At 37.0% G+C, this 22,552-nt stretch overlaps 1 protein-coding gene and 2 long non-coding RNA genes across 6 annotated transcripts in view; 1 reads left to right on the forward strand and 2 right to left on the reverse strand.

Annotated features, from left to right (window-relative positions):
- The window catches only part of LOC105431139 (uncharacterized), a 60,447-nt gene extending 39,662 nt beyond the window's left edge, over nucleotides 1-20,785 (forward strand). For 3 of the 4 annotated variants that reach the window (XM_089076571.1, XM_089076573.1, XM_011645139.3), the window contains 13 exons: nucleotides 4,703-4,837; nucleotides 9,440-9,507; nucleotides 9,785-10,077; nucleotides 11,640-11,947; nucleotides 13,881-14,500; nucleotides 14,619-15,163; nucleotides 15,650-15,830; nucleotides 16,225-16,355; nucleotides 16,657-16,805; nucleotides 17,214-17,393; nucleotides 17,621-17,725; nucleotides 17,806-18,006; nucleotides 18,172-20,785. In XM_089076571.1, the coding sequence (XP_088932697.1) occupies nucleotides 4,703-4,837; nucleotides 9,440-9,507; nucleotides 9,785-10,077; nucleotides 11,640-11,947; nucleotides 13,881-14,500; nucleotides 14,619-15,163; nucleotides 15,650-15,830; nucleotides 16,225-16,355; nucleotides 16,657-16,805; nucleotides 17,214-17,393; nucleotides 17,621-17,725; nucleotides 17,806-18,006; nucleotides 18,172-18,333 (3,078 nt within the window). In that variant the 3' untranslated portion in view covers nucleotides 18,334-20,785. Of the gene's footprint in view, nucleotides 1-4,702; nucleotides 4,838-9,439; nucleotides 9,508-9,784; nucleotides 10,078-11,639; nucleotides 11,948-13,880; nucleotides 14,501-14,618; nucleotides 15,164-15,649; nucleotides 15,831-16,224; nucleotides 16,356-16,656; nucleotides 16,806-17,213; nucleotides 17,394-17,620; nucleotides 17,726-17,795; nucleotides 18,007-18,171 lie in introns of all 4 variants that reach the window. The other variant, XM_011645140.3, reaches the window with a different exon arrangement.
- On the reverse strand, nucleotides 6,892-19,633 carry LOC105431138 (uncharacterized). Its single transcript, XR_968260.3, has 2 exons — nucleotides 19,519-19,633; nucleotides 6,892-8,638 (listed from the first exon to the last, which is right to left on the reverse strand). It is a non-coding gene; the product is annotated as an uncharacterized LOC105431138 (long non-coding RNA).
- Nucleotides 20,786-21,371, reverse strand: LOC105431141 (uncharacterized). Its single transcript, XR_968261.3, has 2 exons — nucleotides 21,017-21,371; nucleotides 20,786-20,874 (listed from the first exon to the last, which is right to left on the reverse strand). It is a non-coding gene; the product is annotated as an uncharacterized LOC105431141 (long non-coding RNA).
- Between the last annotated feature and the right edge of the window lie 1,181 nt (nucleotides 21,372-22,552).

The following is a 22,552-nucleotide window of genomic DNA, read 5'->3' on the forward strand; positions in this document are numbered from 1 at the left end:
TGGCTGTACAAAGTACTATAAGTACTAAAAGGAAAGATTAAAAAATTTAAAAGCTTTATTTTTTGACTAAAAACTGCAGCTCTTTTTTTCTGTAACGATAAAAATAAAAATAAAAATTATTAAAGAAGGAATAAAATAATAACAATTTATTTAATAATAATTGTTAAAAATTATTTAAATATGTTAACTAATGAAATGTGTTATTTAAATAAATCTTTATTATCTTTTAATTTTAATTTATCCCTATAGTAGAATACTTAATATGGAGAAAACAAAAAGACTAAAGAAGACTAATGACTTCTTCTGAAACTCTCTAATTTAAAGAGAAAATTGCTTCAGATTTATTAACAAATTCATTATTAGAACGAAAGTTGCAGGTTCTAGGACATTTAATACGCATCTGCGCAACAGTAAGTTAAACTTTCTTTCCTTCGAACGTATTTATAGCTGTCGTTGCTTATGCTTTCGATCGGACACTCATTAATTGTAGAAACTTCAGTAGTGTCGCGGCTTCCCTCTGGCGATTTCATGCAATTATCGAGATTCAGCTGCTGCGCCGATGACGCGACGAATGCATGCGGCTCTCTGAATAAGGAGATTCCACAAGGCACGTTTTCGATGCCTCTTCTTGCGGGGGCCGGAGTTAAGCACGACGGAAAGGAACAAGTAGAATTCATGACGTTACACTTTATTCGGTATAAATGGTCGGGCTTTCTAGAATTACACTAGGCCAGGTTTCTTGAACGGAGTTAAGCGCGACGTTGGCGGATTCAATTGCCTCTACCGGAGAATCACGAGAATTGACGCCAAGTTTTTGTTGACAGATTGCAATTAAAATTTGTAACGAGACGAAATTTCTGTCTTATTATTTCAGATGGATGTTTAATCGTACGTATTCCTCTATCAAAAGTATGTAAAATGTAAAAATTTGAGTGATGAATTCTGAATGTGTTATCTCTCGCTTTATCTCGGCCGTCAATTATCACCACGTCATTATCTCTCCATTGACGCCTGTAATTCATTTTTAATTTCTAATTTTCTCCATTGTCTATCAAAGAGTTATCTTTTGATTCTCGTCGCCTGACCTTAGTCAATTCCAGTTAATTAGCGGAACGTACTCGCGTAATCACGCGGCACGGATGGCGCGGTTGATCTTCCGCGTTCGGCGTTAGGAATTAGCACGCGGTCCATGGAGAAATCTTCGGTAACAGTTCGTTGTACGCTAGTTACGTTTCTTGGGAAGGTTCTCAGAGGCTCTCCACCGAGACAAAGGGGGCATCATACGCGCGTACCGTTCGCCGGAAGTCGGGAAGGAGGGCTTTACTCGCGATAGCCGTTTAGATACACACCGTATATTTCTCCGTAGGAAGAATCGACATGACCGCAGGTGAGAATAAAATCGGAGCAAATCCGCGTCTCACCCTTCGGTCTTTGCCATTTCAATCGGTACCTTCATCACCAATTCTCTGCACCGATAGCTTGCGTGATGACGTCATGTAAATACACATGTAAATACACATACGCACGCACGCACGCACGCACGCACGTACGCATGCATGCGTATGAATTTGCTCAATCAAGAAAAATTCTAAAAATGGCACGACCCCCGTTATATTGATTGATTAGATTGTCTGATTGTATTAGCGTTAATTAACTTTTTTTCGTTGGACATTGACAGGCCGCGATCAATCTATATAATGTTTTAATTATACCAAAAACCTACGGTCTTTCTACGAATTAATTCTTCTTTGGCAGAGAAAGAGTAATTACATTCCCATCTCATGCTCGAATCGTTACTTTGTGCTTTATAACTTAAATGAAAATGCAGAGGCTTCTAACGTAATGAATTGGTAGACTAAAATAATTATAGCAAACTTCTTCTAATGAAATGAAAATGAGGTTTGAGAAATGGAAGAAATTTTGATGTTAGCTAATTGTGTCTTATACTTATTTGATTCTATGGTAAGTAACCGAAAGACGGATTAAAATTCTGAGAAAGTAAAAACCGTTCTGTTAGGGGAAATAATTAACTTTATTGCGAATAATTTTGTATGTTTCAGTTGTGAATTTGAGAAACGTCAAGGGTGTCGATTTAATTTAATTTAATTCGATATCGGTTAAAAAATCCCTCAAACACGAAACGCACATATGTTTAATTGAGAGCTCAAGATTGAGGGTTCTGGAATGCCTGGCCACCTTGCGACCAATAATAGCGGTTACATTCAAGGTTATTACCACTAAAGGCGCCACTCGTAAAAGACCGTCTTCCATCAAAGATTCAATATCTTTTAAGTGCCGGGCGCAAGAACCGTAGTTAGGAGGAAATCCAATATCAGTGATGCAGGCATACGGTCGTTCGGGGTTCTATCACATCCTATTATCATCCCCGGAAGGTGCGAATCGATCGGTATTTTTATTCGCGAGCCTCACGCCCTTACGCATCACGTTACGCGCCGTTTCATGACGCCGTTCCTCTATTAGCACACTTTATTTCTTCCGCAAAACATCGGCCACTCCGTCGCCACTAAGCTTCTTTTATAATCCAGCTTTATGACGCAATACCCCGCCGCGTGTGCGGGTATGCGCACGTGTGCGCGTGTGCCGATGTGTGACGTCACATTCCGTTGTCCACCCTTCACGGAAGACACCGCGGTAACTATCAGGTTTCTTTTTCGTAAAAGAAGAGAGATATGTAGTCGTTTGGATTACTTCCAAGAGAAAGAGCGAGCAAAGAAAACAGCATGAAATTGTCGCATGAAGAAAATTACGTTGCGCCGCATATTCTTCAACTTTTCTCGATAAATCTCCTTGTTTTGTATCTCTCTGACGTGCTTAAAACGTTAAATATTGTCGCTTTATTTCGCTTATTACCTTTTGTGCAAACAATCCGATCATATTTACTATGAAATATACGGAAATTATAAGCTATCGATAAACGCATGTTTTCCTCGTTATTAATTTTCGTTTTTCGTTAACACGGTTATTGATTATATCGATTTCACAAATTAAGTCTTACATGAAACCAATTGATCTGTTTTTTTCTCAAATAATGCGTGAATCGTATATTAAAAAAGGATTTATAAATTATTAGAATAAATTATTACTATAATAATAATATAAATTATCTAAAAATTAAATAAATTAAAATTAAAAAAAGCATGTCTCTAAACACATTGATGATGAAGAAATCATCATATCTTTTTCGAGTCAATGATTTTAAATGATTTGTGAGAAACCAGACAACTCGTATTTTATCAGATGTATTCGTTCATATATCAATGTATATATCGCGTTTACTCTATTATGCATTCATACATAATAAAAATATCGTTCGTATCTCGCTGTCAGAGAATCGCATATTTATAGGTATTCGATGTCCGAGACAAACGAATGCATTAACATCCTGACAATCCACAATAAATGTTTCGTTCTTCGCCTTCCTCCGAATCTTTTTCATTCGAATCATAGATCGAACGTCCTCGAGATTAGACTCCGAATGTTGCAAGAAACGATAGGGAAGAGCCCTCGGGGCTACCGACGCGTATCTTATCTCCCATACGGCGGGAGATCGATCATTTAAAGTACTCTTCTTGCGTATTGTTGTCCCGACGCGATCGGCGAATCATCGAGCGGGAATCGAACGGGTCTCGGGGAGGTAATCCTCTCGGTACAGGGAGGAACGTACATACGCGAACTCTCGTACGTGTACCTACGTGCGCGGGCTCGTGCTTACGTATTCGTTAGCCGTGATTATGCACGGGGCTTACCTATCCGCGTGCATTTATTTTCCGCGGCGGTAGCTCGTTTCATCACGCTTGCTTTCTTCTCGAGCGCGGCGGTGCTCGGCGTAGCCGGGGCTGCGGCCTGGCGCGGTGTTGCAGCCAGTTTAGTGTCAGTGACACCTACTCCGCAGCGCGCGCGTATTACGCGCACGCAACGCGAACGCGCACCTCGCGTACGGCGCGCGGCCGTGCACGCACTTTGCGTATCATCGTGCCGTGCGTGCGAATCCGCTTCGACACGGATGCTCCGCCTGGCGTGGACGGCGCGGCCGAGAAAGCCGGCACGGAAAATCTCCCGGCGCAATGGCGCGTCTCCGGGCTACCACATCGTCCGTTTGTTTTTGCTCTGTTTACTTATACGAGGCGAGAGAGCCTCCCCGATCGCGCTCGGTTGCGCGTGAGCCCAAGAAAAGAAGCCTATCAGCAGATTAATTTGCTTTAACGCGTCAATTATTCCCGCAAGGGATCGCAATTTGAGGAAATTGCAAGACGGGAAAAATTAGGGTGCAAAATTAAAAAGTTAAAAATAAGCGAGAAGCGTAAAATGGTTTTTATATACGCGCGAGGATAGATTTTTTTTTTTTTAATCTACGTATAATGTATAAGAATTTATTTTAATATATGAAATTGATACTGGCTTTATAAAAATGTATATTTTAAAATTAAAGCACTGAAAATTGCAGATTAAAAGCGAATGAAACTTGCATGGAAAGAAATGAATAAGAAATGAATTAAGCAATAACAGATACGTTATGCACAATATCTAAATTACAGTACTTTATATTGTTATTTAGATTATTTTAATTAACTATTTAAGGATTATTATTGAAAATACATAGCCAAAGAAATTGGTAGGTCTGTTTAAAAAAAAAATCTGCATAAATTCGAAGTAAATGATAATCGTTGTTTCTTCCTTGTAGATAGAACGCGAGTTGATCCTGTCGTCAGGAGACAAGAATTCCAAGATTCCTATTCTTCACGAGTACAAACAGAGGACCGGAAGAGTCGCCATCGCACCGGATGCGCCGATCAAGCAGCAGGCCTGGGTTCAGGAGGTGAGTCCGATCTTCCTCGATAACTCACGGTGAATAAAACACACTGATTTCTTCTTTCTTGTCTTTCCTTCCGGACAATAGCCGCTAGCGTAACGTGAAGCTTGGGTCACTTTCTTTTCTTTCTTCATATTTCTCGCATATATTCTTTCTTCTTATATATGTTTCTCAACAATAAATGTAAGTCTTGTTACGTCCATTGTAATTGATAAACTTCTGACTGGTAGCTGCAATAACGAAGTTTTCGTCCCACTTTGGACGTCCCACTGAGGACGACTTTATTGTCCGACAATCATTACGAAATCCTGCGTTTATTAATCGGACGTCACGTGTGTGCAACATTACGTACACATGCCACCTACGCAAACGTCAGTAGGCGTCAGTAACACACGTGTCAGGCGTCCCTCTTTCCGGTTTTACACATTGATATCTTAAGGGATGAATGTGGAAAGTAATGTTGGGTCGAAGTATGAAATACAATTCCTTTGTTTATTTTTCAAGAGTCACCTGTCTCGATATAAATTTTTATTGTTTTTTCTCATCTTTTTATACGTATTATTTTATTTATACTTTTTAATTTTATATACTTTTTCAATTTCCTCTGTTTTATTAATGTTTTATTATCTCATATATATTTATATTTATTATATTACTTTTACTAAGAAATTCGCAAAGAAATTTTCCTACGATAAATTATATTTTTCTATTAATGTATTTAACACAACGTAACAAAAAAATTAATTTGATTAATTGATTTAAAAGTATTTTTTATTTAGAGTTTTAGGTTTTATTTAAAGTTAGGACTACAAGTTAGGATTTGTTATTAGTTAAAGACGAAGGAAACGAAACGTCTTCGTGATCTTACTACCTGTAGTAAATTACATCCTGCACGATCATCACCGGGTAAGATCCTTAACGACATATCATGAGAAACAGAGACAACTTTGCTGTGAAGGTTCCCTCGTATCGTATTGACGCATTCTCGTGTATCACAAAAACAAAATGATCTTAACAGATACGTCTGTAATATACTGTAAGTATACTGCGAATCAGCCCTCTTCTGTTTACGAGATTGCGCGCAAGGTAAATTGTGCAGTTATCGGTCCTCGGGTAGTCGTTGGCCGTTTTCCATTGATCCTAGGATACTCGTGCTCGTTTATGGGATGCTTCGGGCGATCAGTTCTGAAACAGTGATGATGCAGCTCGCGTGCACTGCGTGTGCCAACGACGCAATAAACGCAGTTACTCTCCTTGGATATTGCGCCCATCTTATGATCGATGACCAGTTAAACTTCATCATTAAACTGTCCTTATACGCTGCGCGACGAAAAATTAATAAATTTTCTTATTAATAAATTTTTATTTTTACTTTTTATCGGAGCTCCGAAAGTTCTCCAATAAAAATATGCTTATGATAAAAAATTTTCTCGTCGCAACTCTCGAGGTACGACCTTTAAAAAGATCTCTTCCTTATTTTTTTTTTCTCGTTGTTAAAATATTCTACTCATGGAGAATTGAGCTTGGTGAAGATGAGAAAGGAATACTTGAATACTCACCGTGGATTACAATATAACACAAATATCAAGCGAGCGCATCAAAGGGATTGCCTTTTCGCGATTTCGCACGCGGCCAACGAGCTTGATACTCTCCGGCGTGCAGAATGGCCAACTTTCGTTGCCTTTCGAATTACTTAAATCTTATTTTACATAATACACGTCATCGCGCGAGACGACACTTAATCAATACCGAACGTGTTCGCGGCGCCGCGCCGAGCGGGAGGCGACCCACGTAGCTCGTAAACCTCCAATTTCCAACGCTCTCAGAAACTCCGGATGTTGCTAACTTCGAGGATTTCGCATAAGTAAATTTTTCTCTACTTTTGTGGAAGCCCACGTGCTGTAGCTTTCAGCCTTCTTTTCTCTTTCTAATGTCACGTACGGCCGTTTCCGCTTTGGCGCTACAGTTTCGCCGTGAAAGTTTCTCCTTTACTATGGAAACGCTGCGAATTGAAAAGTTCATCCGAAAAAGTGCATATATAAAAAATGCAAAATACAACCTTACTTTTCATTTCTCTTTATTCTTAAGAGACTCATTTTAATAAAAAAACAAAGAATTACACATAATTACATTTTTACACGTATTCCTTGCATTACAATTTAAAAAGGAAATGTCAAAGGAGAGATTTAGATTTTTATTTAATCTTATTTTAATAATAAGAGGACTGATGAAAAATAGATTGTCTACGTCCCTTCAATCTTGAGAAAAGAAATGTGTTCTTCAGAAAGAAATTTCTGTTCATATAATATGCGCGAATTGATTGGGTTTCCATCATTTATCTTTTCTTATCTTCTTCGATTTGGACGCACGAAGGTGCCTCCCTTTATAATATAAAAGGTGTTTCCAATGCGTCATTGGGGAGTCGTGATTTTTCGAAGCGTAGCGCGCCAGGTACGAAAATCTCGGCTTTTATCTCCCGTACGGCCGTAATCCCGGCGTGGTATCAGCGTGGCCATAAGTCAGAAAGCCTTTTCCGTATGCGCGATGCGTGTCCGCGGGGCCCTATGCGGCCGTTGTTATTCCAGGCGCATCTCTTCCCGAGAACCGTAGGATTCAGTGCGTTAACTTTGAAATTCCCCGTGTGATCGAGGCACGCCGGGTTTCCGTGGCCGTTAGCCGATGTCCGATGTTCCCCTTTGAAGGGAATCTTATTCGATCCTGGAATCTTATTCGATAACATATTACTTTACTTTACGACCGTCGTCCACGTCCATTATGCGGCTAAATCGAATTATATTCCACGTTATGTCGTAGTGTTCGTAATCTCATATCTTGCGACACGAGGAGTCTACCATATTAATTTAACGATGCTGTTTGAAAGAGGAAGAGAGAGAGAGAGAGAGAGAGAGAGAGGGGGGAGAAAGAGGGAAAGAGAAAGAGAAAGAATATCAATATCATAAAAAGTTTATAGTAACTAATTAAGATTGCCGATTTCTTGGCTTTCATAAATGTAAATCTTTTTGATCTTTCATATGGTTGCCCAAGTAGAAAAAAAAGAAATTAGCCAGTAATTGGCCAGAAATTCTGATCGAACGAAAAGAATTATTTTATCTTGTTTGATAATTTTTTCAGTTTTCAAATTCTTCGTTTCTAATTTTTTTGTTTAACATTTACTGAACAACATAACTTAAAGAAGTTTTAATAAATTAAAGTTTTAATAAATTAATAATTAATTATTTGCTACAACAGGTTGAAATATTTTTATAATCTTTATTCTTCCGATGGAATATTGCTTCGGCCAATAATAGAATCTTTATTCTAATTTTTTGTTCGCTACAAGAGCCTGCGATTTACCGACACATCACTCGTTCGACATCTTCTTTAAGAAGGAAGACAAAAATCTCGTAAATCATGTCTTGACAATATCCATTTAGACTATGAATCTCTTCTATACTCGTAACGTAGCGGTTGACTTCTTGCTTGTCTGTGAAATTATATACCCGGGATAGTTTGACTTTGCATAATTTCATGACAGCTGGTCTGGAACTATGAACATTAAAATCGCGAGAACTTATTTGACTGAAATCTCCGCTTTTATTAAACGGATTCTCAGCGAGAAAGCCCGTTTTTGGAAACAAACTTTAGATGAGTTCCGCTTGCTGGAAGTTAGACGACTTTGGGACACTACTTATGTCGTAAATGCACGCTTCGTGCTATGAATTACTTCTTGAAGGGAACCATTTCTGAAGAACCGTATACGAAATTAAGATGTCATATCTTGTCTGGTGCTTCTTACTGCTCATTTTCCTGTGACATGGAAATAAAATGAGAAAGGTTTTATATATATATATTTTTTTTTAATTTATAGCAGTAAATTAAATAGAATTTAATTATAAATTTTTTTCACTTTTTTAAGAATTTTGTAATATAAAATAAACTTAAAAGATTATTTTGATTAATACTGGATAATATAAAAAAAAAACTGTCAATGATAAAATCATTAATTACCATTTTCGAAAATGATATTTAAACTTCCATTAAAATTTTTATATGAAGTAAAAGTTTGTTAGCATCGATTCACTTTTAACGCGTCACAATATTTTTGGTGTGACCTTTCCTGGCTCACGGAGTTAACGGTCGCTTATTATGAAAGGTCGCTTATTAATGTATTTTCCCCATTATTTTTCAGCGTGCAAATTGCGCAGACAACTTTTCGCTAACACAAATTAATATGTGCTCGCACGTGGCAAATAATTTAATACTCAACTCACTAACAACCAACCTATTTAATTTTAATTAGACCTCACTTCTTCTCGCATTTAGATGTTTTTAATCGGAAAGCAAGTTTCGTCGATGCGTAAGGTGGTGAGTGCCGCCCGAGACTTCGCGAGACGCTGCCGCGTTTTTTTTATATCGCTGATGTATAATTATGTACTCCTCGTTTGACGGCTTAATTGGACGCATCTAACGAAACCGCCGTTGCGAAGTTAGCGGATTTATATAGGATGTTACACGCCCCGCAATTTACACGTTCGTGGAGAATATTTTATTAACGATGCCGATCATTAATACGCTCATCAGACAAATGCGGTGTTTTTCTTCTTGCAGGGAACTCAGATGCAGGAAGTAAGACAGGACGGTCAAGCGAGGAACTATCAGTCACAGGACGCCTACTCGTAATTATTTCATACTCATTTCACCTGAATTATGGCCTTTTTGTAAAGATGCAGATTTCGTAAGGCCTGCATATCTGGTGTTCGAAGATTTCTAATTTTTTTCCTTTCCGTTCTCGTGCAATACTGACGCTACGATTGAATTAAAATAAAATTAAGATGAAATAAATTACTTCTTAATTATTGACGCCAATATTAATGAGCCTGCAGCTTTATTGTACTTGCAACGTGAATCATAACGTCTTCGACGGAATTTAAATTTTCAATGTATTCTCGTCAGATCGGCGTCTAGCGGAGCGGTACCGAGAACGACGAAAATCGACGAGGAAAAGACAAAGTCACTCTCTAGAACTTATCACACGATTAAGGACATGATCTCGAGTCGTTTTGGCCCGAGTCGCAAGGACATCGAGCCAGAACCGGAAGCCAGTCTGAACAACGTCACAGAGGAATTGCGAAAGTCGAGCAGGAGTATTGACGACGATGAGACCAGGAAGAAGGAAGGAATTTACGGAAAACCACGCGCGCAGGAGCCATCGGTTAATGTGCAACAATATTCGAAGAATGCTTACGGTAAGTCGAACGTGACCGTGCAACTGTCGGGTAATTAGGTGCACTAAGGCGCGATGCTCAGCTAGGTGCCGTTAATTAGCTCATAAATGTTGATAAATTAATTTGAGGAAAGAACCTGTTGAGCGGAACGTTAAATTGGCGAAATTGCATGTTTTATAAATATGAAGTGCAAGTGTGCATAGCCGGTGTGCATACCAACGGGGCTTTCTGCTCTTTAAAGCGAAAACTCCATATTTAAAAAAATTAATAATTAATCTTTGAAAATCATTTTTATGAAAGGAATATCTTTATTGTTTATTAAATTTATTATCTATATAAAGTGGTATTAATTAATTATTGTGCAAATGGGGATAAATTTGTTGAGAATTAAATATTGTTATTTCTAATCTAAAAAAGAAATTGTGTGTTGTGTTCATAATTTTTAAATTATCTTTAAATAATATTGCTTAACGCGGACAGTTCACAATCTGATACAGTTGACGATCAACAATTTGTAAACTTATCGGATGCATCTCTGATTTTTATTTAATAAACGACTTTTCTCGCTTCATCACTCGTTACTCATAACTTGTCGCTCACAACATGCACGCGATGCAAGACTTTCTTCCTTTTTGCGTGGCTGTTATTCGCGTTCGGTCGTTGTGCAAACCGGTAAACTGACAGCTCACGAGGACGAGAATCATACGTGCGATATCACCGCCATTATTTCGCGATCTATCGTAACTTTAATACATGAGTAATATCTCTACGTCTAATCGTTCACTCAAATCGAGATTAGTAGTCGATAGGTGAACGTCAAACTTTTACGAACGGATGTAAAATTAATGATGATTTGCCAGTTCTTAAGAATGTCGAATGAGAAACAGATATAACTTAAAGCCGTTTGAGAGAAAGAATAAACAGAGTTGATAAGAGAAAAAGTTACGTTTGTGTAAAATTGTGAAATATTTAAAGGATGATATATTGAATATATTGAAGAAAATTGACCGTAAGATTTTATACAACTATTGTTTCTAACAATTGTTTTTAAGCAATTTTTTTCCTTAATATCTTGAATTTCATTGCGCTACATGAATTCTTATATTTTTTTAACGTTTTAAATTCCTTTCTAGTAGTTTCTATTTCTTTTAGAGCTTAAAACTTTGTAATTTCTATGATCGTAATAATAATAATATCTTCACGAAAGGCGTATGTTTCAGGCGTGTTTGCACGCAAATAGAGAAGAAACTTTCCTTTTAATTAACTTTAGTAATGCACATTGCATATTCATACATTTTAGCATTTCTGATGGCGTTCAGAACGAACATAAGCATGTTCATGATGCAATATTTTAGTTACGCTACAATACTTCAATTGAAATATCAACTTAATATCTTTATATAATGCACGATGTATTTTCGATACACGTAAATTTAAACAATTTAAAAAACAATTGAAATGATATTTGAAAGAGAAAAATATTTTTTTCTATATATCATGCATACAACGGGTATTGGAATTAATCATCTGCACGTGATGGCACGTAATAGAAATAATATGAAATTTTTACTCTCGTTGTTCAGGTCAGTATGGCCACACGTACAGCTATCAAAGCAATCAGCAAAACGTACCGCTGCCAGGCCAACTGCAACCGACCACGACCATTCAGCCGAATTTGCCAGGACAGAGCGCTCAGCTTCACGTGACCCACCATACTCCGCCAGGAGGAATTCAAACAGTTCATCAAACTCAAGTTCCTGCTTTCGGCCAAACCGCGACAGGTGCGCAGCAGGTGCAAAATGTTACGAGGGAGTACATGGTTCAGACATCGGGCGGCATGACCAGCCAGCAAATGCATCAGGGAATCCATCAGAATCCCACGCAGGCACAGGTACATCTTGCAATATGAGAAATATTAAGATGATATCTAACTTCAGCACTCCTGAATAAATGATGCGCAAATTTGACTTAGCCGATCCTCAAGAAGCTGTTGAATATGTTAAGTTTATACCTTTCGAAGATAGAGAAACCTCTTATAAATTGATAAATTCTACAAAATAAGAAAGAAGTAAAACACAATTGTTATAAACTAATTATTTGCACGAGTATTAAAACTGAAAAACTTATTAAAAGATGGAATTGATGAGTTTGGCTCTCGAGGAATTTTTGAAACTGTAATATAAATAAAAAAGATAAAAATATGTCGCAGATTTTTATTTAATTTTTTTAATTAATATTTTTCTAAATTAATATTATAGCGATATAGAATAAAATTTTTTTTAAATTGCAATTTTGTAAGATTTGGAACAATGGAACTTTATAACACTGTTTCCTTTTTTGAAATTTTCCAGAAATTATTCAAATTCATTTCTTTTCATATTTGAATGTCTTTAAATAAAGATAATTCTATTTTCATAGAAATTATTTTTATAGAAATATAATTTATTTTAAACAATAAGTAATAATAATGGGCAATGCTCTTGTTACTACTTGTTGAATTGTTTATAATTTATTTTATTTAAATTTTTATTGTAATAGTAAATTTAGCCTCAAATTGCTTTTTAATACAATTTTTTAGTAAAAGATACACACACACACACACACACACACACACACACACACACACACACACACACACACACACACACACACACACACACACACACACACACACACACACACACACACACACACACACACACACACACACACACACATATATATATATATTTGTTTAAATAAAATGGAGAATATATCGCGTGTTGATGCATATTGTTGGCATTCTTACGCGGATGCGGATATTTGTTGCGTGCAGGAAACGGAGTCTCGCCAGTGGATGAAAAAAAATGTATCTCATATCTTGTCATATGTCGCTTCATATAGTGACATCTCCTTCATATAAATTTAGATAAAGTATAACATAGTCATCCAACCAATCATGTCTTATACAAAAGCGACTACAAACAGAACGTTAAACAGGGTAATGCGATACACGAGTGATAACATAATATAACGTAGCGTGACAGCTCGCAGAAACGTTTTCGTCTGCGTATAATGATTGATACTTGCCTAGCCGCTCGCTAACATTTTAGTTTGTTAAATAACGGTTGGTGTAATGATGATGAGCGCGTGTAACACGGCACTATGTTAAATCACCGACGAACAGCGCGCGGTATATTCATAATGATGCATCTTAACAACTTTCTATACGGTTGCGCATACATGCTGTTAGTGGGAAAACTTTATAAAGAGGTCTGTAAAATTTACATAACCACGTTGAAAATTGGACTAGATTACATTTTTTTATAATGCGATCCGCGTAGTGACGACAATAATTGGTTGCCGCACGAGTTGTGTTACGACTGACTTAGATTAAAAAAAAAAAAAAAGAAAAAAATTTTAAACACAAAAGAGCGATATATAAGTAAACTTTACAAATTCTCCTTTATATGGAATATTATTTATAATAAAAACTATTAAAATAATAACTGTTTAAATATTTTCACTTTTTAAAATACAAATGTAAGCGTGTAAATTATTATTAATAGTATATTATTGTTAATAGAAATTCAGTTGAATAGAAACAGAATATTGCAAGTGTAAGAATACTTATTAAATAAATATTCCTTTTAAAAAAAAAAAAAAAGCTCGTAATTATTAAACTTTGAGAACGAGTAAACTTGCTGTATAGGTGTGCAGGTTTCTAAAGGATAATTAAAGCTTAACGAAACAGAGTTCCAATACGTTAGCGGTTCTACAAAAAGCAGACAGGCATTCGCGACTTAACGGTAGCTTATTATTAACGAGCCGGTTGGTTGGTTCAGGGGCAGGGCACGCAAGTGCAAAAACCACACGGTCTATCCGTGCAGCAGCATCAAGTGGGCAGTGCGATGCCGCCGACGAGTCCGAGCTTCCAGAGTCCGCAGCAGTTGCTCCATCAGAACCAGAATCATCATCAGAGTCCGCGGTTCGCCCAGCAGCACGCCCAGAACATGCATCAGCGTCAGCAGCTGATCCAGCAGATGCACCAGCAGCAAATGGCCGGTCAGCAGAGCTCGCAAACGCCGAACGCGCGCAACATGCAGCAATCGTATTTTCCCAACAGCGTGTCTTATCAGCAATATCAACAGGCGCGACAAGCCATGTCGAGGTCGCAGATCGATCTTCCGAGCACGTCCAGACAGGCGCAGGAGCTCCGGGTTTCGGGTCAGGAGGTTTACTATCATTACGCCCAAGGAAGACCTCGTTACGGCGTTCCCCAGGTGTACATGAAGACGGAGAGCAATCAGGAAACGGAATTTCAGAGGCGGAATTCCGCGAAGGGTATCGAGAAAGCGGCTTCGCAGCCGCAGCTCTGTTACGAGGACGAGCGTAATGCTGAGGCTTCAAAAAACCCCACGGAGAATATGAAGAACTTGACGGTAGATCCACTGGATAAAGAGAGGTAAGACTTTTAAGACATTTCGCGTACCATCTCTGTAGCTTTAGCAAATATAATTCTAACGGAAAGGTATTAAAATATTTGATAGAGTTTTTTTTAAAAATTGTGCTATACGTTTTAGATACGAGATCACAGTGGAAGATCGAAGTCAAGGTGAACACGGAAGAAACGGGTTACAAAGAAATGAGGAGTACCGTCCGGAAACCAGTTTCGGTATTCGAAGAGACGAGACGCGGACCTCGAAGAGGGAACAGGAACATGGATCATCGAGTCAAGAGGGAGGTCAGGATCAGACGGAGGGGAATTCCGTGCAGAAGAGGATCGAGGAATTGCAGAAGAGAGCGGAGCAGGATGGCCATTTCAACATCAAGCTATCAAAAGACGACGCGGATGGCTTGAGGGTCGGTCTGGCCACGAAGATGATCGGCGAAGCATCGAAAAAGCTCGACGGTGGACAATATAGCGGAAAAGAGCCTGCAGTGAAATCAGATAGCAGGAAAGACGATCTGGAGCAGGGTATCAGTCGATTGAAGATCCAGAATCAAGGCTCGGGCTCGGATTACGACAAGGCCGGTCAGAGTTCTTCGAATGTCGATTCCGGAAGAGGCTCCGCAGTCTATTCGAGCGGAAGACGTCCGCCGCCTGATGATCAAACTTTAGCGCAAGGTAAGAATCGACTTTTTAATTTTACCTTGAATTTTTATATATATATATATATATATATATATATATATATATATATATATATAAAATTGCTATTCTGATTTTTGTTTATTTTTTAGCGATTTTTTTATAAAAAAATTAATCGATTTATATATTTTATTTTAATGATAAATGAAAATTATAATAAAAAAGAAATATATAATAAATTCTTTAATAATATTCTAATAATAATCTTCTAATAATTTTGTAAAAATTATTATCCTGTAAGAAAGAAGTTATAGTTCTCCTTTTCTTGTAAAGTATTATTTTTCTTACTTGTTCAGAGAAAGATAATTGTATTTAGTCTTATTGTACCTTCCTTCGTATTTATTTTCTTGTTAGATCTGCAACTACTTAGTTATTTTTATTTCTTTTTTGAAAATTTTTTTAAAAGTATCGATCGCTCTGTCGGAGTCTGTGGTTTTCTACCTCCTTGTTTCCCTTTCACAGTACAAGACTCCGAATGGGTGGACATAGTGGAGTCAGAGTTGAGGAGTATTTTGGAGCCCAGGGACGTTCCAGCGATGGCGCACTCTACTCTGTCCGAAAGTGTATCCTCAGTAACACCGCCTCTACCGCCGCTGTCACCCCATGACAGCCCACGTACACCAAGAAATCGATACTCAACGAGGTAACCCGACTTCAAACAGATCCCTCTTCTTCGTGCAACCGGTGTTACTTCCGGTCACCGCCTCGAGTCACTTCCGATTCTATTACCTTCGTCACGTATCGAAATTCCGATATCGGTGTCTGGTCGAAAAGTGATCTCTACGATGTTAAAAATAAACGCTACTCCGTTGCAACGTTTAAATTCTTAGTCACACGAGACTTGAATGCAAAATATTGATTCGGTGTAATGTTAATCCTTAATTATTTTTTTTACTTATTTACATATAGATAATCTCATGCAATATTTCTAATGATTTATTTTTATAAAGCAATTTTTAATTGCAAAAGAATCTAGTTCGCGTAACGTCTTGTTTCAAGTATTCTTGTGATATTCATAAAAACATTCATTGTTTTAGTTTACCGTACGGATCAAAACCAAATTATAATGATTACGGCAAGGCTATGGAAAAGAGAGGTTTCTCGAGCAGCGCAAAACATCGTGGTGCTTCAACGTCCAAGAAAGAAGCCGCGAAAAAGTTTTCTCATCGTGAGTATTATTTTATAAACATATTATTACAAATCTGTTCTTCAAACGTAACAATTTTTTATATTAATCTAATATATTTTACGAACAAATATATGAAATATATATTACTTCCATTCAGAAAGAAATATAATGATTATTTAAAATTAATTATTGTAAATAAATAATAAATATTACTAATATAAAATTAAAAATTGAATTTTTTTATTCAAACTCATATGTTTGCAACGGCTAATAAGTAGCTAGTTTTTACGTTGATTTTTTTTTAATTTATTAATTTTGTATTGTAACATACATTTTTCAGTTTTTGGCGTAGAAGCCGCTGATTTAACATCTACTACGACAGGGCTTGATTTGGATTCCATGTTAGACAGAAGCGACTCTGATCTCAGTACCACCGACGCAAGAACCATCAGAAAACAATTGGAAGGATTAGAAAATATGTATAGCGAAGTAAGTACGATATTAACAAAATTATTTACTTTTTATTGTTGATTTCTTCCACGAAAATAAGATCGTATTAAAATAAAGAAGAAAAGCTGTGTTAAGTATAAAAACATTTTCTTATTATTTCACTTATTAATAGATAAAATATAATTGAAAAAATGAAAATGAAAACTATAGTAAAATATAATTGAAAAAATGAAAATGAAAACTATAAGTAGAGACAAGAGGCGCGCGCGCGCGCTATAAACATTTATTTTACATATAAATTAAGAAACATTAGACATCATTTTTTCTACGGAAGAATAGCTATATGTTGAAATTAACGAGGACATTGTACGCTGGAAAATACTCAGGATGGTACGAGCGTAATTTGATTGAATTTATTTTAATTTGCATGCAAAAATATTGTCGCAGGTACTTAAATTGCTCGGCGGAAGTGTGAAAAAGAGGCGGAAGGCAAGAGGGCTCACTAGTTATGGTTCAGTTTCGTCGTTGCCAACATCCTCTGTTTCATCGAGACCAGTTACGAGGCATCATGACAAACGTAGGTCCCACGTGATAGATGACAGGATGAAGAAAGCCAAAGATATCAAGGTAAATGTTAATTAATTTAATAATTACTAATGCTTATTAATATTTTAATTTTCTAATATAACACTTTCTATTTAAATTTTTGATAAAAGAATTTAAAATTTTGAAAATATTATTTCTTACCAATGTTACTAAATGAATATCTTATAACAAGAAATTATTAATCTTTTTATAAATTATTATTATTATAAAATTGTATATTATAAAATATATTTTTTATTTTTGTTTAGAGCATCAATAAACGTTTTCAGCGACTGGAGTCGCATGTAGTGACACTAGCCAGATCAGTCGCCCATCTGAGTTCAGAGATGAGGACTCAGCACTTGATGATACAGGTGAGAGAACTTGTTAACAACAATTACGGTATTAAATGAGCTGGAATTTCCAAGACTCTACTACTATCAGGTTTTCGCAGGAAATGGAGAGTATAAAATGCGAGATTGCCACACTGCGAACGCAAACGAGCATGGCAATGGTGAGGTCACAGTCGCAGCCCCTGATCAAGGATTCGGAACTGCCGGCACTTTCGAATCCCTCGAGAGTAAAGAAACTGACCAAATTCTTCGGCACGGAGCCACCTCTCATCAGACTGTTCCTGAGGGAACTTGGGTATGAGGTATGGGTGCCACAGTTCATTATTTAATGCGAGATTTTAGAGACAAACGAAATCGCTTGAAATCGCTTTTTCCTAGGCAGAAATATCGATGCATTCTTTTGAATTATAAATGCTTTAAGCGGAGGAAACTTTAGATTCTAGATTATATTCCGTTTGCGATTCTAGAAATACGCGGCCGCTTTCGAGAAAGAAAAAGTCGGGATGGTGGAGCTGCCTTATCTGAGCGAGGAGAGACTGCAAAAGATGGGAGTTCCTTTGGGTCCAAGGTTGAGGATCCTTCAGGAAGCACGGATTTCGGTATGCAAGGATCCGATTTACGTAGTATAAATTCTCCATAAAATGGCACAAACGTCCTAACACGCAAATAGAAAGAAGAAAAAAATATGAGAATAAAAAGGAGAATGAAGAACGAAGATTTAACGGAGAATATTCGTTTCGCGCTGTCGAACGCGTTAAAACGTTCCTCGAAACGTTCCTCGTAAACGAACCCTTGAGCTCGAAAACGGTCTGTTTGAGCGACGGCTCTTTTCCCCGTTTCAATCAATGGCCATCTGAAAGCTCTACGCCCGCTGAAACGCTGAAATTGTTTCGCAACGTCTTTGAGTCGACAGATTTGTTCTGTCGTGCGTTCGCTGCTGCACATTAATTTTAGCAGAAAGAGACCCGATGGCGCATATAGACAATTCGTATAAAGCGGCTATTCAATCAATACGAGAGCACTTTTGCTGGTGTAATTTGAAGAACTAATTTCTCAATGTATATTTGCGTGTTCAAGTAAATAAAAACTTAATATGGGACCGTTATGAGCACAAAAAGTTAAAGTATCTAAAAATAATATTTTTCAAATAATATATTATTTACTGTTATATTGGAAAAATTTATAAATTTTTATAACAATACTGTAGTTTTCATACGTATAGACTCCTAGTAAATACCAACTAACATGTAACGTAACTATTAGTTATAATTTCCTGTTGATTAATATAACTGTTATATAACTTAATATAACTTAAAGTTATGCAACAGTTATATGAATGGACAGGAAATTATAACTAACAGTTACGTTACGTGTTAATTAGTATTTACTGGGTTGTGTTTTCAAATGAATATTTCGAAGATGTGTCAGATATCGATTGCTTCTGCTAATTTAGAACATATTTGTTTCAAATATATTTATTTGACACAGATATAGTAATTCTTGGAATATTTCGCATTTCCTCATTATCGTAAATCGATAATGCATTTCTTCGAATATTGCGAAATAACTTGATTACGGAAGCCAAAGCATATGCTGGGATTTAAAAAATGGTGACTTAGAATTTAAAAAAATATCGAATCGATATCACGAGCTTTATGCTATTTACAAGAAATTCATGTTATTTACAGCATTATTCTTAGAATAAAATGAATTGAAAATTTGATGGTTTATACAATGGGGCTAATCAAAATGTAAATACAATACTGCTGATACTATCGGTAGTCAGGAGAGACGTGTATCGTTATTGTACTTACACGAGAAGAGACGAGAGTAGATATACAAAGACGATCCGACCCGCGAGGATCTAGATTATTCTTCTCATATCGTATCGTTCGCTAAATGAAGTTACTACGTAGACTTAGATTATGCGTGCGCAGAACTGAACGCCGATGCTATGACTGTACCGTGTGCGATAATTCGTGGCGCTGATAAAATCGGCGATTAGACTCGAGAAGAGCCGCGCACATTGGGAACAACGAATCTCACAGAAATATGTTTGCCAAAGAGACGTACACGGACATCGTCGAAATGGCAATGGCCGATTTTTCTATCGTATTTTTTCAGTATAGAGTTTTTTTTTTCTCTATTATACATTTCAGTATAATAGAATGTATTTATTAATGCTTTTTTTTTCTGGATATTTCTGAATATCGATATCTTCAATTAGTCTGTTGCGAAAGCCAATATCTCATTCCGTAGGAATGCTCTATTTTCCGCTAACACTCTGGGGTATATTATATAAACGTAAAATTAAATGTAACTTGTAAAACATGAAACGAGAGATTTATTTTGCGAGAATGTTTCTGACTTTGTTATCACTAAATTGTTACAAAAATACATATCGAAGTATTCTTTATCGATTAGTATTAACGGATATTTCGCAAATCGCTTTTCTTGAAATAGACATAATTTATATGAGACAATTAGATGTAGCCAATAGGCTTGAGGTGCTTTTTGATATATTCCTGCCCGCTTTTATTCTTTGAAATTTTGGTTGCATGGCAGCATGCGCCGCGTTATGTCGATACCAAAGAATCGATACCTGTTCCCTTGTCGCGACGACGACAACGACAACGATAATCGCTGCTTGTGACCGCGGGTCACAGGAACGAGAAGGCACGCCACTTTGATAACTCGAATAAAAGAACTCCGTATTCTCATTCGAGAATATGTAGATTGTAGACGTAGAGCTATTAATTGATAATATATATTATTAATGCATCATTCATAAATCTGATTATGTGCGATTGTATTTCCAACAATTAGCTCTGATCAATATAATTAAGAATGGTAGACAAATGGTAGACAAGTTTCTAGCTGGTGCTACGTGTCTCGATTTTCTCCTCTGTCACATTAACTATTGTACAGTCTAATTAGTTTTCTATAAATGTTTCTATTATTAATATTATTAATATTATTTTTATTTTTTAATGTTTGTATTATTATTAATATAATAATGATAATTATTGTATCACATGTTTTGTTAAATCTTGTATTTAATAAATGATATTGCAAGTGAAACTCTTCGGGGGATTTATTTTATATATCGATAAATTTTCATTTGATGCGTGATGTTAAACAGCTTGCAAACCGCTTTAACAGCGTAATACCTGAAAATACCAGAATTGATGGAACGTTTACACACAGTACTGTTCTCTATTTTACTTAGAGTTGCTGTTTGTTAGCAGAAACAGCATTAATAATTACTGAATTACGATCGAAAATTAATGTATCTAAAACAAATGTGCATACATCACATCTATACGACAACTGGTACGAGTCATCAATGGTAACATCGTAATTCTCGCACGAAGCCGCTCGTGCTCGTGCGCGTTTAGCGAAAATTCATGCGGTTTACTGCGGCGCGTTTTCTGAAACTTTCTGCCGTGGCCGATTCCTATGTGAATCGAGCGACTCATCCAATTGAATAATTGCGCATTAACTGTTACAACGTATGCCGCACGGGTCGGATCAAGTGATCTGTTATTATGGCCTCTGACCTCGGTCTGCGCCACGCCGAGCCGCGCCGGTAATCAGCGCTCCGGACGATAATTATTTCATTTATAGTTAGCCTCGATCGATCATAACGAGAACCGGAAGTGTCTTCTTCGCGCAACAGAATTTTTAATTACCGTGAACCACGTGCGCGTCCGACGACGATTATTAATCGTCGTGCTAATCGTCGCGCTAATCATCGCGTTAACCGCTCAATTTCTCATGGCGGAAACGCCTCGACGAGAGCGAATCCGCAAAAGTGGGATAACGATGCATTTCGGTGAAGTTTCAGAGATAGCTCGTGTCGCGTCGTAAGTAATATTCCTACGTGAATGTAAGTCGATGAGCTCTTTTTTATTCTTGTAACTAGGTGAAACGTTATATATTTATTGTTTACCGCTTGCAGATGTATTGATCCTCATGTTGGCACATTAAATGAATTAATTGTTTGAAATTTAATTTGAAATTCAACTTTTATGTCTAAAAGTAGATGAAGATTTTGCGATATTAATATCAATTTCAATTGGAGCGAATTAAACTGTTTGAATTGAAACGATATTTTTGATTGTAAATTCGTATAAATTTGAAATCTTTTTTTTAATTTTAATATTAAGATGAGCGAAGCCTTGGTGTGGCTTTCACAACATTTATTAATTATTTTAATGTGTACTAGGATATTACTTTGCAATCAAACAATAAGTAAAATTAAAGTGCTATTTCTACGTCTTGGCGCCGCAAATCTAATCTAACACGGTTGCTCACCCAGTGGCTTGTATACCCCAATTCGACTCTGTATAAGCCACGAATATAATTATCGCAGGCGCCGCGGGTAGATGTTACGGTATGAAGATAAATGGAACTGATATCGTTAATATCCCCTGCCGGCAAACGAATTTATAAGCGCGAGAAGCGAGATTAAAGGGGACAATTGTCTAATGGATGTTGACTGAATGAGAATCGTTAGATCGGCAAACTTTGACAGTCGGTTGAATAACACTTCCGATTATATCCGGCGAATGACCCACATTCCTTCTTTCTTTCGCCGAAGATAAAAAGGATCAAACCGATTGAGTCTAAAGCGGTCTAAAGGGACCGCGATGGATTCGAATGAGCTCACACGTCGTCGCTTGGCGCGTATTGTAAATTTCGACAGAATCGACGGCGAGACCGTCTTCCGGTCACTTTTATCAGGAAATGCACAATTTAACAATTGTGGCCAATTATTTTTCTAGCGGTCTCGTCTTTGATTGAGGCCGCGCCACATTGTGGACCTTTACATAGCTCCGCGTGTCA

Source organism: Pogonomyrmex barbatus, unplaced genomic scaffold (genome assembly GCF_055798465.1).
Source record: "Pogonomyrmex barbatus isolate J1 unplaced genomic scaffold, ASM5579846v1 scaffold2, whole genome shotgun sequence".
Taxonomy (NCBI): domain Eukaryota; kingdom Metazoa; phylum Arthropoda; class Insecta; order Hymenoptera; family Formicidae; genus Pogonomyrmex; species Pogonomyrmex barbatus.